Source organism: Passer domesticus, chromosome 9 (genome assembly GCF_036417665.1).
Source record: "Passer domesticus isolate bPasDom1 chromosome 9, bPasDom1.hap1, whole genome shotgun sequence".
In the NCBI taxonomy this organism is placed as follows: domain Eukaryota; kingdom Metazoa; phylum Chordata; class Aves; order Passeriformes; family Passeridae; genus Passer; species Passer domesticus.
In genome coordinates this window covers 11,662,916-11,679,739 of record NC_087482.1, presented here as the reverse complement: position 1 = coordinate 11,679,739, position 16,824 = coordinate 11,662,916, and the positions used below count along the sequence as shown (strand labels likewise).

Sequence of the window (16,824 nt, the reverse complement as noted above, 5' to 3'; positions counted from 1 at the left end):
TATAAATCACTTCTGTCATTCATCCTTTACGGTCTTTCTTTTGTTACTGACCCAATCATTTAGCAGGGTGATAGAATCCAGTTTTAAGACAGGTATACCTCTCATAGTGCTTGACTGCTACATGATTTTATCCTCTGTGAAACCATGTGAAGAATTAGTTCTCCTAGTTCTACCAGCTCTGTTGGGGAGTGTTTCAGAATGACCGGCCATCAGCTATTTCTATTAAGGACATTTTGAATTGTCAATATCAGCCAAGATCAAAATTATTTTGAGATAGGTCATGTTTATTTGGGTTTGGATGTCTCTGCTGAAAAGAAAGCAGAGAATAAACCCCTGCAACAAGGAAGCAGAGCAAAAGTGGAACTTTTGGATGAGCACTTTGTTCCCTGCAAATACAGGATTGCAGAATGCTGGGCACATCTAATGAGGAAAGCAAAGCTTCTTTTGCTTCCAACACGTGGTGCCAGAGATTTACAGGAACCTTTGCTTCCATTCCCAGGCCTCTCACTGAGTCAGGCCAAGGAGACAGATCATCCCAGCAGTCCTGGTCTTAGGAGTGACAAGGAGCGGAGGGACAGCTTTGGAAAGGTAAGGGATAAGAACAGGGATGAGCAGACTTCCTTTCCAGTGGCTGTTTAGTGCTTGGCCCAAAATGCCACTGAAAATCATAATCTTCCACTCCTTGGGGGATGGGGATTCTCTTGGGAATGTATTTGACAGCTACAGAGCAATTGCTTGGCTATTTCCAGTAGTGCCAAGGTGACTGGTTTGGAGATGGTGCTAAGGTCACGCCAGAAGCATTCTTTATGTGCAAAGGCTGGTTTAGAGAAGTTCGGAATGGCAGATCATGCTAGACATCAGTGAATGTGGGAGAAGTGCATCCTTGGATGCAGAGAAGCAAAGACTCTAATGTTGAGTGTAAGCAAGGCTGCAAACTAAAATGGGAGAGTTTGCTTTTTCCTGGTTACCTTTGTGGCTGTATCTCACAGCCCTCTCATTCTCAAGTTTTCTGCTCATTAACATCAGCATTTGTGCAACTTGTTTTCACAAGACTCCTCCTTTTGGTCTGCTGGCCTCAGAGACCAAGTCCTTCAGAGCTGAGTCCTTCAGAAGCCAGGAAGTGAGAAACAGCTGCAATTCCCAGCCATGAGTGTTAAGCAACAGTCATTCCCCCTCCTTGCTGGGTATTGCACACGGTTTTCGTTCTTCTGCCATGGCCTGTAGGAACTGCACTGCCTGCTCACTGTCATGTGAGCTCTTCATCTGTCTTGGAGCACTCCTATGACTTTCATGCTTCAAGCAGGGCTTCCTGACATAGGTTGCAGTTGCAGCAGTGTGAGGTTGTGGCAGTGAAGTGTTCCACCTCACTGTGTGTAATTGCCAAGGCGAGCATGGGAGACATTCCTCTGAAACTATTGGAATGGATATGGAGCTGCATGGAGGACTGTGGCACTCTGCACTCTGTGCTCCTGATGAGGTGTTGTGTCTGCTTGGTGTGTCTCTGCTTACAGTCTGTGATGTGTTTCCATTGCACCTAGACCCGCGCTGAATTGTGCAGGTTGGCTAAAGAGAACTTAGAGCAGAAGAAAATGGAGATTTTGATGGAAGAGATGAAGAGGAGACAAAATGAGAAATCATTGCAGCTTCCTCCAGAGACATTTGAGCCTGGAGATGCAGCTGAAGCAAGTAAGTGGTGGCTACACTTGTAGTGGTCCTTTTTGACCACTTGCTTGCCCTTTGCACAATGTTGCAATCAGACTGGGGGGACTGTTCTGCTTGCATCTGAGTAAGAAGCTTGCATTAGGATTTAATTCTGTTTCCCAAAGAAAAATAGAGAGACATGAAGTGTCTTGCCCATGGCCTCATTGAGTCAGTAACAGAATATTAGCTTCCCACCTCCACTTGTAAAGTCTTTCAGAGTAGAAAATTCTGTCTTGCAAAGTACACTGGGGCTTCAGACTCTCTCCTGGAGAGCAGCCTCCAGGGAAGGTGAGGCCAAAAGGATGCTTTTCAACCAGGCTGCAACCTGGAAGGAACTAAATTCCATTCCTTCTGATGAAAGCACCAGAGATCCTTCTCCTGCCGCTCCCTGCTGAGGAGCTGGCGCTGTAGAGCTGTGCTGAAGCCCCAGGCAGTGCTTGTGTTTTCGTCCCAGGAGCAAGCAGCGTTCCCAACTGAATCCTGGCTGAGGGGCTCAGCCTGCAGGGCCGTGAGCGCTGCCCGAGGGCGGCAGCGGGGCCCTCAGGGGCAGCACTCAGCCCGAGGGCATCACACCAGGCTATCTGCACTTTGGTAACTTCCCTGCCTGCCTCTGGAACAGAAGAACAAAAGCAAAGCAATACTCTGGGTTTTCTTTGTTTCTTAGGAGAAGCGTCACTGCAGTTTGCTTTTAAACTAGAAGAGGGCAGATTTACATTAGATATTAAGGAGAATTTTTTTTTAAATGAAGGGGATGAAAAGCTGGAAGGATTTGCCAAGGGAAGCTGTTGTTGGTCTATCCTTGAAGGTGTTCAAGGCCAGTTTACGTAGGGCTCTGAGAAACCTGATCTAGACAACGTCCCTGCTCACAGGGGTTGGACTAGATGGTGGTTAAAGGTGCCTTCCAGCCCAAACTCCTCTGGGATTCTGTGATCACTGTCCCATGTTAGTGTGCCATTGTTATACTTGTAGTTCTTTGGGACAACAAAGCTCTAGCAACTTCTCTGGCCTTTTCCATCATCACCCCGTCCAGCACTCTCCACTTACAGGCTCCTCTTTGGTGCCTGCAGGCTTCAGCCTACCACCTATCAATGGCACAGCTCCCAGTGTACAGAGAAAAGACCCTGGTAGCGCCATGAAGAAAACAGTCGTGAGAAAGCAGGACACGTTGCCCTTACAGCCCAGTACGCCCACCCTCCATGGAGATGGCAGCTTCCCACGCAGCTCCTCGGGTAAGCCTGCTCCATGGCAGCATTTTCCTGCAGGGGTTTGTCCTTGCAAAGGGAGCACAAACTGCCTCCTGCCTCAGCCAGCACAGTGGGATCTTGGGTTCATAGTGTGTCCTGAGAATGAACAGCAAATCTACTTTGGAGTTACTCCAGCTTGGTAGTCTAGAATATTTGAAGTCAATGGAAACAGAGGCACTGTCAGGTGTGAAGGGTCAGGTGTGGCTGTTCCCTCGTTGTTGCTCCCTGGGGATTGAGCTGGGCCCAGCAGGGCTGGGTTCTTCAGGCTTGGCTTGGTGCTGTCACGAGGCAGCTGCAGGTCTCTCCTCAGGGACTTGCCGAGAGCCCCTGTCCTCAGGGCTGTGGGAAATCAGGGTGCTGAGACAAGAGGGGCACCTGAGGGGTTCCCTCCTGGGCTGGCCAGTCCTGCTGTTGGCACTGTCTGGCAGGGAGCGGGAGCTCTGCGGCCTCAGGAACCTGCCGCTGGCTGTGGCACCTGTGGCACTTGGAGCTGGGGCTGTGGGGCAATTGTCAGGTTTAGCCTGGAGTTGTGCTCAGCTGGGGAGGCTGAGAGAAAGCAGGGAGCCCCAGGATCCAGAGAGCAGGGAAGTCCTTGCAGTGACCTTGCAGGCAGCCACTGGTGCCCTGCGCCGAGAGGAGCCGCTCCGTGGGCACAGGCAGAAGGACAGAGCCTTTTCGGACCCACAGCAGGCCTTGCAGGAGGCACTGTCCTTGCTGGGCAGTGATGACTGGTAAGAAAGGCCCCATCACTCTGTGTCCCTCTTGGCGTTAAGGTCGGTCAGAAGCGAGTCTTGCTGGTGCCTCTGAGCCCCGAGAGCCCAGAGGGCCAAAGGGCACTGCTGAAACCACTGTGGAGCTGTGAGAGGATAAAGAGTGGAGAGCAGCCTTTTCTTGGCCTTGCTCTGCAGCACTGCTCCAACTGCAGCAGGTCCATGCTGTTTCCTGGCTTTGGCTGCTGCTCCATGGAGCTGCAAAGGAAATGCTGAGGGAAGAGAGAAAGCTGTGGGACGAGATGCTTTGCTGGCTGAAGGCAGAAGCAGGATGGCAGCAGTTTTGAGTGTAGAGATTTGGGTGCCTTGGGCCACTGGCCCAGTGGGACTGAGTAAGATTCCTCTCTGCTCCCACTGCTGACAGCAATGGCAGGGACTCCTGCATGTGAGTCCCAGAAGCTGCTCCAGGCAGCTCCTCTTTTTGAGAAATGGACTGAGTTGTGCCTTCAAGTCCTTCTGCCTACCATTACTCCTGAAGGGCTCATGGCAGAAGAGAAGGAAAGAGAAATAAAATCCTCTGGGAATCTTGCACTTTTGCAATTCAACTTTTCCTTCTCAAGGAATCATACGGGCTTGAGATGTTTTGTCAATACTCACAATGTGTCCCAAAACTCTACACAGACAGAAGGAGGCCCAGAGGTGATACCCTTCCAAATGTTAGGTGATATTGGTTGTCTTTTTGATGTCTGAGTTAGCATCCACTCACTGGTGGATGCTTCATTCTCACAGGGAATGAAAAATTTCACAGCATGAAAAATTAGCCACGTTGCATCTCCTTGTGCAGTCTTCTTTGCTTTGCCCTTTCTCTTCTGCTTTCTCTTCCCCATTTCTCTTTGATGCCCTGGGAGGTGCAGAGAGCTTCTGCAGGTGTGGGGGTCCTGATGACACTCGGGTGCCCATGGGATCAGTTGCCAGCCCTGGCTGCAGCCCTGATGCCTCACACACCTTCCTGTAGCTGAGGGCCTGCACAAAGCAAGTGCTGAGAGATGGAGTTGTTTGCACCTTTTCAATAACACTTTGCTGTTGTGGGCATTGTTTTAGGTCGGAGTGTTCTGGGAAAAGCCAGAGTTTTAACAGTTCTTGCCCAGCGGTGGAATCTTAATCTTCTGGGACATCCTGCTGCTTTTTTGGGGAACGTGTGAGGTGGAGTGGGTGACACACAGGCCTCGATTGTAGAGTGGAAACTCAGCTCCAGAGTGCCAGTGCAGACTCTCAGTGCTGAACTGCCTGCTGGGGCTGCCAAAGAAGGAAAATGTCCCAGTAACAGCCCAATGGGACTGTGTCTCAGGGACAGGTACAGGGAGGTGACAAGAACCAGCAGCATGGCCTGGCCTCACAGCTTCTAGGAAGCAGTGATGACAGAGGGACTTAATAGCAGAGATTTTCAGAAAGGTCACAAATGAAGACTCTGAAAGCCCTCTCTTTGCCTCTTGGATTTGTGTATGCTTTTGACAGCCACAGCATCCTGTGGCAATGTGTTCCACGATTTCATTAAGTACTCCTTGAAAAGCACCTGCCATGCTTTGACTGAGCTGCCAGCCTGGTGATTTGAAAGGGTGCTGCCAAGTGCTTGGGTAGAGAGAAAAATCAATCTTTTTTGTACTTGCCTTTCAGGGAACGGAAGAAGAAGGGACTCTTGAACATCACACTGCTGGCTGAGTCCCATTCAGAAGTCCTGCTCTGTCGGCTTCGTGAGATTTGCTTGGCAGTTACCAGAGAGGTGAGAACATTGCTCTGAATTGTCCCCCATACTCGATACACGGCTTGTAGAGTAGAATATGTGCTTGTTCATCTCCATGTGTGCTCAGGGACTGCCTTCATTCTGGTTTTAGACCTTCTATTTCTAGTGTCTGTCAGCTATCTGTAGGATCTGTGTGTACATGTAGCTGTATTTACTGGCAGGTCGGGTATCTGACACTTGTCTGTGAGTGAGGTACCATTATAATGCAAGGCAGAAAAGAGACACTAATAACATGATATGCCAGATTCCCAATCTCTGCCCAAACTGTAATTGAACACTGCAAATGAGTCTGTAGACCTGAGCCTGTGTTTTCTGTTTTCTGCCTGGGTGCTTCAACTACAGGTGTTGCTTTTTTGAACAGGAGCATCTGACTGTTTTATCTTTATGCCTTGTGCCTTTATGGTTTGAAAGCAGCCCTTTCTTTATTTTGCTTCTATGTTTTTCAAATAAAAGGACCTAAAATCAAAGCAGTAGACATTATAGAAGGTTTAAGTGGAACACTTTAGTGAAGCCTATTTTTCATGCCTGCAGTAAGAAGGTGTGTGGGCAGAAACTGGTGCCAGAGTAAGTGTCTTTCATGCTTGGGCTCTTCTGCTCCTACTGTGCTTTTATACACAGTGGGACGTGTTGTGATTTCCTGGGAGTCTTGTCTAAGGAAACTGGTTTTCTTTGCAAGGTGATGCTTATGTTTCCCCTCATGACTTCCCCAGGTGACCAACCTCCGGTCCAACGTGTCCTGCTCTGCAGTTGTCACTCTGGGAGAGCTCTTTGCGATCTTGGGGAAGGACATGGACTCCGAGGTGGATCAGATTGCTGCAGTCCTTCTCCACATGTTGCGGAACTCCCCAGAGTTTATTCAGAAGGCAGCCTGTCAGAGCCTGGGCATGATGGTAGAGAACGTGACTCCTACACGAGCAATGACTGCTCTCCTGGACAATGGAGTCAAGTAGGTTCTTCTTCTTTCTGTGATATTCTTGACCTTCTAGTGTGTGGCTGAGGGAAGGGATGACAGAGAGAACGGGAATGGTGGAAGGGAAGGGCCCTGTATCCTGCATCTTCTGTGGACTCAGTGACTTGATTCTCTGATCAACCTCATTTCTCCTTTTTGAGAAATAAGGAGGGTACTTGCTGGGGCATGGAGCACATCAGGGAGAATGTGCTGGGTGCGGCACAGCCTGCACAGCAGGTGCAGCTCCTGCCAAAAGGAGTCTTGTGTGACTGTCCTGGCCTTAGAGCTGTGTTTTCTACTCAAACTGATGTTTCATGTTAGCCCTGAGATGATGATGCACTTTCCAGGCACCCTCACTGGCTGAGTGCCATGGGACAGCTGAAGCAAATGCTGCCTTAAGTGTTGGTGCTGGGCCTGATAGTTCCCAAGAGACAGTCTCTAGAATAGGACAAGCTGGATAAACTGACTGCCACCCTTTCCTCAACTTTGGAATAGGGTAAAACACTCAGACGTATCCCTTGCCAAGCTTTACAAAAGAAACAGGCTGCATTGCTGGGTGTTCCTCAACTTCACGGCCCACGGCGTTTTGTGTTTTCCCAGGGGTCTGCAGATTTGGGGATGAATGGGTGGAAAGAGCCTCATCCTGCTGCAGCTCTGGCTAGTGGGTGCCCTCTGATGGGTCAGCACGAATTGTCCTTAATTTCTAAATAATTCATATGTAACCTATTACTTTAATCTTTCTCTGAGTAAACTTCGGGAAAGAAATTGAGCATCCAATAGTGCAGGGAGACTGAATGCTTCCCTTTTCCATGCAGACAGCCCATCTGTACAATGCTAACTTTGTGTTTATCTGAGGACAGAACCTTCTACATGTGTCTGCAGCTGCAGGGAGAAGCCAGGCTCCTTCCCCCAGCAAGGACAGGGAGCAGGCTGTGGCCAAGGCCTGTGCTGCTGCTGCTCCTTCTCCCTGTGTCCCAGGGTTTGCTCTCTCCTTCCCAGGAGCCGCTACGTCCCGGCACGGAAGTGTACGGCCGAACTCCTCCTGTCCTTGATGGAGAAAATGGGAGTCACGAAGCTGGCAGGCACACCCAGGGCTGAGAGGCTGGCACAGGTGGCAGGGACACTTGCTCAGGACAGTCACAAGGACATGAGGTAATGATCTTCTTTCACCTCCTAAAACAGGAAAACCGTTTTGTGTTTGGCTTTAAGCTAAAACCAGAAAGAGTGGAAACTCAAGGCAATAATAAGTGACCTCACAGTGTGGCTAAGGGGCATAGAATCATGGAATATGCAGAGTTGGAGGGGAGCCATGTAGATCATCCAGTCCAGCTCCCGGCCATGTGCAGGACAGCCCAAGAGTCACTCCACGTGCCTGAGAGCATTGTCCAAACGCTTCTTGAGCTCTGTCAGGCTTGGTGCTGTGACCACTGCTCTGGGTTGTCTGGGGAAATGACTGTACTGGGTAACCTGAGGTTGGCAGCAAGGAGCATTGCCAGCTCCCTGTGACTTGCGAGATTCTTTACTGAGATTACAAGAGCTCTGATTAGCCAGTCCAACAGTTTTGTTTAGCCTTAGGCGCACAAGAGAAAGCCAAGTGTAGGCTAATGTTCATCACTGAAGGATGCCAAACATCTGTTTCTCATTAACTTAAGACTTCCCTAGAAATATTTTAGAGGTCTTTAGCCAATGTATTCAGTCTTTCTAAACCTCTTCTGCAGATTTCTAGAGTGCTATTATCTGTGGCTCAGTGACCTCCAAATTTCTTCTTGAAGAAAATTGTGGTTTCCTAGTGGCAAAATCACCCCAAGCCACCAAAATCCCCTTCCTTTGATGATGAAATTCCCATTAATAGCTGCCAAGAACACCAGAGCAACTGGCTGCCCATGTGTATACAGATAGTATAGAATAATCAAAAGCAAGGATGAGGTGTTTTGTCCTGGCTTCCCTGCCAGTTAAAGGAAGGAAAATGTATGTGCAAGGGCAGCAGAACACTGCTAATAGGCTCTGACAACAAAGCAGATGTGTTTCCCTTGTTGCCTGGGATCCTTTGATCCCACAGAAGCACACCCCCAGTTTCAGAGAGAAATGATATTTTTCTGTTGGCCCACATTCTCCTCTTGCCTCTTGTGTTCAGCTGACAGCACTGTGCAGTGTCAAGTGAGGTAAATCTCCCTCTTTGCTGAGTCTAGGTAACGCCTTCTCATGCAAACATTGCACCGGATGAGTTTAAGGCATCAGCCTCTTCTGTTAACACTCTTCCTTTGTTCACTTTTCTTTTGTTTCCTTCCTTCCTTCCTCAGGCATTATGGACAGGAGATGGTGAAGATGTTGCTTAGTAATCAAAAATTTAAAAAGCTTTTGGAACAATCTCTTTCCACGCATGACCTGGAAGATATCCTGAAGAGAATTAAGAAGAAAGTAAGTGCTTGGCAGGACAAATGTCTCCTTTGTGCAAGTATTGCCACTGCTAATAGGAGATCAAATATACCCAATGTGTCTGTATCTCATTCCTCTTTTGCTGAATCATTTTATTCCTGAAAATGAGCTGTTAATCCTCAGCCTGTTCTTCTGCAGACCACACAGGAACTGTACTCTTGGGGGAAAAGTAGGGTTTTGAATACTTTGAATATGGGTCACAAAGAGGAAAGGGAGAGAGGAGAAAATGGGTTTACATTCACGTGTAAGCCCCCACAGCACTCTCCCTACCATGCCCTCAGTAAAGCAATTAAGTGACAATAGTGCTTCTGAACATAACAGAGTCTTTGCAAAAGAGACTCTAAGTCTCTTAGTACTACCAAGAAAATTTCCAAATATACAAAAGATGTCCAAGTCAATCCTAATTACTACAATTATTTTAGGACTACTGCCCTGCTGTCAAGCCCTGTGGAGCTGGAAGAAGCTTGGTAAATTCAGCAGCATCCAGTGGAAAATCATTTTTTTGATTGGGAGGGATTTTATTCTTTTTATCTACATTACAGAAGGGAGTTTTTCTTTGTGCAGGGGCAGGGAGAGTAAGTGTTGAACCAAATCAACTTCCAACACAATGGGCCAGCCCCCAAAGAGTCCAATTTTTTCTGCTGCTTCCTTTAAGACCACTCATTGCCTACCAGTTTGCATAATTCCCATTTATGGTCAAAACTCATAAATTTGGGATTTTAGACAGCAGCTCAGTCTGGTAGCACCCATAACCTGCCTTGGGCTACCAAAAACAAAGAGCTGGCATCACTGAATCTCTGGTCTGTTTATTTCTGTAAGTTAGGAAATGTTTCCCTAGGCCTTGGTAGCAGTGATCCTGGTTCTAACTGGTGTTTTAAAGAGGGAATTTCCTAGTTCTATTCTAAAGATTGATGGGGTTTCTCTGTGTCTCTGTAGGGGATGGAAAACCAGAAGGCTGAACGCCCACCTGTGCAGGAGCCGGTGAAGAAGAGGAATGAAGGCTCCAAGGAGCCCCAGGCCACATCACCTCCTAGCAAACGGTACTGAGCACTTTTGCCAGATGTGACAAAGCCCATGACATGCTTCACATGCCTCTTCCTCAGGCACATCTTTCTGATGGAGATGACCAGTGCCAAAGATTGTTTCCTTTCCCTACAAATGCTCTAGGATAAAAAATATCTATTTCTGCATTGTGTTGAACACAGCTTCTCTGGAGGGCTTTCCACAAATACTGGGCGACAAAAAGTCACCCATTGCTTGCAGTTCAGATGATCCAGTGCAGTGGCAAGGGCAGGGCTGTGGAGGCTAGGAGAGGGCCAAGTCTGTGCTGCCTGACTTGAGACAAGTAAATTCAACCAGGGTTTTTTTCATCCAAGTGGAGTCCTTTTTAGATGGGTGTTTTAATGAGAAGTCCCAGTCTAGAGGCAGGATGCCATTCCTCAAACAAGCAGTTCCCTTCCATGAGGTTTGGTCTAGCTGATTGTTGGTTTTGTTACCCTCAAACAGCAGTACCAAGTTTGAGTAGTAAGGAGCAAGACAATTCCTAAGCCATTTTGGTCAACAGGTATCTCAAGGTGGACTTTTTGTCTTGTGATTCCTGCCCTTCCTACAGTTTGCTTGATGGACAGCGTGTTTGGTTTATTTCCTCCTGTGCTGCAATCAGCATTTAAGACAGGAATTTGGTCCTTGCTGTCTCGTCATGCCAGTGGCAGAGCTACTTGTACTGTTTTCCTCTGACAACAGAGGGGGATTTATTTAGCTCTGTCATGCTCAGCAGTGGCAAGAAAGTGACCACATGCCTCAGTAGCATAGCTAGCATCTTCCCATTCTCATGGAAGAGGCAGGTTGATCCAAGAGGATTATTCCCAGTGGGTTTGTTACGCTGTGCATCTAGTTTCTAGGGAAGCAAATGAAATGTGAGCGTAGTTCTGGGATGTCTGATTTCTGTTTTTCTCTCTGTTACTGATTTTCTGGATCATTTAGCTATGCCCCTGTTCATCTGTTCAGATGCATCTGAGCTACTTTTGCAGATTGTCATGCCTGGTTGTAGAGACACTTCTCCAGAGTGATGAGTTTCCTTATTGTAAGACACACACATCCCGTATGAGGAGGCATTTAAACTTGGAAGCAGTGTCTCTCTTTCTCCACAAAGTAACGTGGCCTGTGTGTCTTAGAAGCCATCTGAAGATAGAGCAGATGCATCTCATCCTTGGTTTTCCTGCGTGAGCACTAGAAGAATGTGACTTGCAGATTGTTTCCCATAATGATTGTCATGAGGTCCACGTTGTTCTTCACTTCAGAGCCTCATGATTTTCTAGCTTGAAATCACATCATTAGGAAAGCTCCCCAAGATGTTTGGCTCACAATTAACTGAAGGGATTATCAGAAACAGATCCTAATTTGACTTTGTTTTCCAGGGCAAAGTCTGCCACTGGTGGACACCGCCTACACCGTGCAAGAGCCCAGGTCACATTACCTGCATCTGTGGAAGAAAGGGAGCTGCTCCAGAAGCTTTACCATCTCCTGGAAGCCAAGGCGTTCCAGACACGGATGGAAGGAGTGGCACTCCTCCTAGACCTGTCCAAAACCAGACCCCAGCTGATCTCCACTAACATTGTCCAAGTATGTAGGATATCTTCATTGCTCCTTTCATTTAGCTCCTTTCCCAAGCCTGCGGAAGTAAAGTTAATTCAGTGTGTCTTGGCACTATATCCTGGCTGTTTGGGACAGACTGGCCCTTCTTATCCAGACAAATTAATTGAGCTCCAGGCTTCAGGACAAGTTATTTCAGTCCAGCTGTATTTTTCTGGCAGGTGCCTATTGCTGCTGTTCATCAGATGATGGCAGAATTTTCTGCTGGTGTAACCTCTGCTGTCTCCTACTCCCAGTTGGGTTAAGTGGAGGGAATTGAGCCATTGAAGACATGGCAATTATTTTCTAGAGAAAAAATGGGTTTGCATGGGGAAGAGAAGTATCAGGCTGGGTTGGTTTAAACAAAATGTTTTTAAAATGATACTTCTGTGAACTCCATCTTGTCTTGCACAGGTAAAACTCATTTCCATCCTCGTCCCTATTCCTCTTGGTAAAGATGGTGCTCACCCTTCTTGGGGGGCCTTTTTTTTCTCTTTGGAAAGGAAGAAAACAAATAAGGACAGATCCATCCCTTCTCCTCCCTGTAGCTGCTTTTCCCCTTTTTCCAGAAAAGTGTGCCTGATAATGTGGCTGTCAAGGGACTGAACCTGCTGGAATGAGAGCTGTACAGCACATTATATTTCACAAGTCCACCTGTTAGTCAGAGCAATGGTCTGGATCCTGGAAGAGTTGATCTGAGCCCTGCCCTTCTCCAGACACAGGTTCTGAGACAGAGAAAATAAAACTTAGATCTCCTCCAGCCATAGTTTAGGCAAAATCATAGCTGCCCTCAATACTTGAGGCAACTGTATAAAAAACTGGGCATTGTAAACATCTGCTTCCATACTTGTAAAGCAAAGGTAGTCTTTTGAATTAATAAATGGAATTGATTCAATGATTTATAGGATGAGAGAAACACCATAGGAATTTTTCTGTCCCCACCCAAACCTCTTAAAAACAGATGAAAATCTTTCAAGCAGCATGAGGTTGTGCAACCATTCCAGTGAGTGGCCCACAGGAAAACAGTGAAAATGTGCAAGCAAGGGCTGACCTGAGAGAAAGGATCACTTTCATCTTTTAGATTCCTGAGTGCTCATTTCTACATCGCTTCTTCAAAAAAGGTCATTTTAATCAAGCTTTCATGTTGTTTGTTCTCTTCACAGATTTTTGATTATTTTGGCCTGAGAATCTGTGACACACACAAGAAAGTGAAGCAGAAGGCGCTGGAGGCGCTGGCAGAAATCATAGGACTGCTGCAGGATGCCATGAACCCATTGATGATCCGTTTGGTTGAAGGCATAACAAAGAACCTAAACTCAAAGGATCCTGGGGTTCATGCCGCAGCTATGACGCCTCTGGACCAATCTGTTGTGCATTTAGGTAAGGCTGAGCCCTGGCATGGACTCTCCTCACCTGTGTCTCTGTCTCTCCGACACAAGAGAACGCTGAGTGCCTTGGTAGCTGTTGCTGTCTGTGGAATGCTCCAGCTGACACCCACCAGAAGCTGTGCAGGTGCAGTCCTTATGCACCATCCCCAACTGGCTGGAATGTGCAGCAGCATTTCCCAACAGTCCCAGGAGCCCTTGGCTCTGTGCTGCTGGTCTGAAGAGCAAGTCCTGGACTACAGCTTTGCTGCAATTCAGAGGCAAAGGGGTTTTGGAGTTTGCTTGGGCCCCGTCTGACTTGCCAAATGAACAGCTTTGCTGTAGGCATGAAGGGACACCGGCCCATCAGAGCTTCTGCACAGCAGCCACCTGGAAGGCTCTACATTATAGGCAGTAGCTGCCTGTTTTCCACCTTTCTTCTTTGTCTTCTTTTTTCAAAGGGGACCATAGGATTCATCAAGTTCATTTCTTTATAACACATGGGTCAAAATCCATCTGTCAATGATGCCTTGTTCCACACGTTGTTTTGCATGGGACAAGAAGGAAATGGCAAATACCTACAGAGGCAAGGGCAGCTGTAAATTTTTCTGCCACACAGATTGATGTCAGGTCTGAAAATGCCACACTGGGGGAATATGGCTGAACAATGGAGTGTTGAAGAGGCAGGTCTTCAAGGGGAGTTTCCACTTTCTCCACCTCAGCTGCTCTGCGAAGTCATGGACTGCCTGACTCAGTGCCTTTCTGTGTCCCAAGTATGGGCTTCTTCCTTTTGGCTCTGGGATGCAGAACCTTTTCATTGCTTCCATGTGACTGAACTCTCAAGGACCCTGATGTGAAATGTTTTAACATAGCTCCTGATAGAGCAGACAACTTTGGATTTACAAATGTGAAAGGAGAGCTTTTCTTTTGGCATTTTAAACACCGACAAGTAGGCTGGAAGGAAAGAAGAAAAGGATTCAAAAATCAGCAGAAATGGACTTTATTGTATAAAATGGGGTTGCCCCTGCCCTTTCCCTCACCACTGTCCTCTCTCCTATGCCCTCAGAAGAGTGAACAGAAACGTGTGTTTCACTTGTAGATGAAGTATCACTGATGAAAGAGCTCTGCCACCAATGGAGACAACTGAGAGGCCAAGCTCTGCTGGATGTCACGGAGCGTATCACAGGTACGGCCTCCCCTTCTAAGCCAAGAGGTCTCCGAGGGAGTATTTACAGGGAATGCCAGTGAACAGACAGTAGAGTAGCTCCTCCACATCAGGAGGTGCTGAGCTCTCACTGGGGCCCTTCTCAAGTCCCATAGTGGCCAGTGTCTTTAATTGCATTTAAACTCAAATGAAGTCCCATTTTTGAATGGGTACCATAACCCTTTTCCTGCTTAGCCAAATTGGTTTTGGGTACTTTCAGGAGCTCTTTCAATGTTGATGACTGCTGGTGGATTAACAGCATAGAGGAAATGAAGTTTCTTCCACCACAGAATAGTAAATGGCTACTACATAACAGTTTGCCTGATCAGGAAACAAGACTGGTCTCCTGAGCGTTTCAGGTTTTGATCTTTCAGCCAAATCTGCCATGCAAGGAGCCTGTTGGTAGTCACTTTTTGTCTGTGTTTGATATAGTTCAGTTCAGAAAATGAGCAGAGAGCAGATTCCAGAGGCAATGTGAGAAAACCCTCGTGTTTTGGATAAATTTCAGTCCCCTGTGTAGCTTTTTTCTGTCTCTATGCCCCTATTTCAGTGCACGTTGTAAGAAGAAATGCTATTAACATTGGGAGGGAAAATGTCATTAAAATGTGGAGATGCTCAAGTGCCGGGGCAAATGCCAGGGCAATGGGTCTGGGTAATTCTCCAAGACACCCTGAGGTTTGAAACAGCTCTTTGTTGGAAGCCACAAAAGCATTCTGCCAAAGACACCAGGCTAGTCTCTGGTGGTTCTCATCCAGCTGTCAAGTAGCAGCCATCTCTGGTGGGCTGGAGTTTTGAAGTGTGTTCTAATACTGCCCTTTGCTGTGGGCCACGGAGCAAAGGGGAGAGCCAGATTAGACTTTTGGCCCTTGACATCAAAGTTACAAAAATGGAATCATTGCTTTTATTAGAAATCTCTCAATTGCCTCTCTAGGGTGCATTTCCAAATCTTCTACGTGGGTTTAGACAACTTGTTAATGGAAATAGAAGGCTATTTGATGTTTCATTCATTGTTCATGCAGAAAGAAATTGTGCAATAATTGAGTAAAGGTACAAAGTCTGCCACAGGTACAAGGCTCTGGTTGGAGATATTAGTCCCGAGGGGTTGGTGGTTGTGTTTCAAGGATGATCAGCGGCTTTGCCCATTTCTGGGTTGTGGGGCTGTGTGTGCTGTTTCACTGATCTTGGCCCGAGAGGCTTCCAAGAGGCAAGAGCAGAGGTAGATCCCTGTTTGCATGGAGGCTGGTGGGTAAGCAGCTGTGTCGCTCTCCCGGCAGTGCTTGTGGAATGGGCTCATGCCAGGAGCCCTGAAGCGGTCGAGCGCTACGCCCTGCCCGTGCTCTGGTCCTGCCTGGAGAACAAGGCGCTGCCTGTGCGAAGCGCCAACGTCTGCGCTGTGGTCACCAAGCTGGCCTGTGCCCTCTGCGAGGCACTGGGCAGCCAGATCATTAAGTTTGCTGACAGCACACCTCCACATGTGCAGGAAAACCTCAACAGCCTTCTGGACTGGTGAAGGTTTGATGTTCTCCAGAAAGCGGACAAGTTTCTGAGCTGGACACCACCGGACGTGACTTTTCAGCTGTGCCAGAAATGACAAAATACTAAGGAAGGGTGTGCATCTGCCCCCGCTCTGTTATCAGCATTGCCCTTCCTAGTCATGACATGGGGGGCCATAAGCAACTGCAGACTGATGACAGGGTAAAGATGAAGTATGGATCAGCCTCAAGTGAACCCAGACTGAGGAAAAGGTGAAGACTAAGCATGGATCAGCCTGAAGCAACTGCAGACTGAGGACAAGGTGAAGACCAAGCATGGATCTGCCTCACACAGAGGTGAGGTGGGAGCTGGGCCGCTCTCTGTTGGGAGGAAGGGTCTTGTGGCAGCCCAGAGAGGCTGTGCACATTGGCAGGGAACATTGGCTTGAATTACACAATGGCTGTACACATTGTGCCCTGCATGTGCCCTGCAATGAGCTGTGCTGCTGGCAGTGCCCCGTGGAGCTGTAGGGCTGCTCAGCTGTGGGGCAGGGAGAGCAGCAGCAGGGTGCATGTGCAGCTGAGCCATGGCTGGAGAGCACAGGGCTCTGGGCTCCCTGCTGTCCCAGGGCAGCCCAGAGGCCAGGCTGTTCCTGTGGCAGCTCTGTGGAAGTGGGGCAGGGTTTTCCCCCTGGCCTGCTTCAAGTTGCAGCCAGCAGGAGCATGTTTCCCTGTGCAGCTCTTTAGAAATTTCCAAGGAATCTGTCCCATTAAATACGGAGCTTCAGATGCTTTAGGTTTGCATTCCAGGCTCTGTTAAACTTTGTGTCTCCACAGATACGACTGGCTACAGTCTTTCCAAGAAGTTTTCTCTGGACATTTCTGATACTCCCTTACCAAGAAAGTCCTTGCCTCCAGTCCAGAAATGCTCTTTCCTCCAAGATCAGGAAGAAGCTGCCAACTGTCCAAAGAATGTTTCAAGAATAGGATTTAGGCTTTAGGATTATCAAGAATAGGATTCATTAAGAATAGGATTCATCAAGAAAAGTATTCATCAACAATAGGATTCATCAAGAATAGGATTCATCAACTATAGGATTCATCAACAATAGGATTTAGGATTTTGGAATAGGTTTAAGCTTCATAGTTGCAGATGTATCTATGTTCTGATAGTTTTGAATAAATGTGTTTGATTGTATATTTAAATTTTGATGACATATTTTAATTGTATATATTTTATTTTGATGATTTAAAAAAACTTTAATGAATCAATTAAATTTAAATAAACCAAAAGAAGAATGTGACACCAGGA

At 47.4% G+C, this 16,824-nt stretch overlaps 2 protein-coding genes and 2 long non-coding RNA genes across 5 annotated transcripts; all 4 read left to right on the top strand.

Annotated features, from left to right (window-relative positions):
* The first annotated feature begins 439 nt into the window (after nucleotides 1-439).
* On the top strand, nucleotides 440-2,914 carry LOC135307637 (uncharacterized). The gene is made up of 3 exons (XR_010368338.1): nucleotides 440-588; nucleotides 1,539-1,686; nucleotides 2,769-2,914. It is a non-coding gene; the product is annotated as an uncharacterized LOC135307637 (long non-coding RNA).
* Nucleotides 2,915-3,596: 682 nt separating this feature from the next.
* Nucleotides 3,597-8,543, top strand: LOC135308327 (TOG array regulator of axonemal microtubules protein 2-like). The gene is made up of 5 exons (XM_064433269.1): nucleotides 3,597-3,676; nucleotides 5,330-5,435; nucleotides 6,167-6,402; nucleotides 7,405-7,557; nucleotides 8,540-8,543. The coding sequence occupies exons 3-5, from the start codon at nucleotides 6,245-6,247 to the stop codon at nucleotides 8,541-8,543; spliced, it is 315 nt and encodes a 104-aa protein (XP_064289339.1). The 5' UTR covers nucleotides 3,597-3,676; nucleotides 5,330-5,435; nucleotides 6,167-6,244.
* A 166-nt stretch (nucleotides 8,544-8,709) lies between these two features.
* LOC135307636 (TOG array regulator of axonemal microtubules protein 2-like) lies at nucleotides 8,710-15,265 on the top strand. Of its 2 annotated transcripts, XM_064432041.1 has the most exons (5): nucleotides 8,710-8,823; nucleotides 9,778-9,881; nucleotides 11,259-11,463; nucleotides 12,636-12,852; nucleotides 13,936-15,265. In XM_064432041.1, exons 1-5 carry the CDS (start codon nucleotides 8,722-8,724, stop codon nucleotides 14,082-14,084), a joined length of 777 nt encoding a protein of 258 aa, XP_064288111.1. In that variant the 5' UTR covers nucleotides 8,710-8,721; the 3' UTR covers nucleotides 14,085-15,265. The 2 variants fall into 2 exon arrangements, with proteins under 2 accessions (XP_064288111.1, XP_064288110.1); XM_064432040.1 differs by lacking the exon at nucleotides 13,936-15,265 and having other exon boundaries at nucleotides 12,636-13,371.
* Nucleotides 15,266-15,430: 165 nt separating this feature from the next.
* On the top strand, nucleotides 15,431-16,824 carry LOC135307154 (uncharacterized). Its single transcript, XR_010367881.1, has 2 exons — nucleotides 15,431-15,869; nucleotides 16,350-16,824. It is a non-coding gene; the product is annotated as an uncharacterized LOC135307154 (long non-coding RNA).

What these genes read in the sequence shown, in the direction of transcription:
- LOC135307636 (XM_064432040.1), top strand. Translation starts at nt 8,722, where the DNA reads ATGGTGAAGATGTTGCTTAGTAATCAAAAATTTAAAAAGCTTTTGGAA. An exon ending in TGAAGAGAATTAAGAAGAAA is followed by an intron (nt 8,824 to 9,777) that starts GTAAGTGCTTGG and finishes GTGTCTCTGTAG; the next exon opens with GGGATGGAAAACCAGAAGGC. An exon ending in ACATCACCTCCTAGCAAACG is followed by an intron (nt 9,882 to 11,258) that starts GTACTGAGCACT and finishes TTTGTTTTCCAG; the next exon opens with GGCAAAGTCTGCCACTGGTG.
- LOC135308327 (XM_064433269.1), top strand. Translation starts at nt 6,245, where the DNA reads ATGGACTCCGAGGTGGATCAGATTGCTGCAGTCCTTCTCCACATGTTG. An exon ending in CTCCTGGACAATGGAGTCAA is followed by an intron (nt 6,403 to 7,404) that starts GTAGGTTCTTCT and finishes TCTCCTTCCCAG; the next exon opens with GAGCCGCTACGTCCCGGCAC.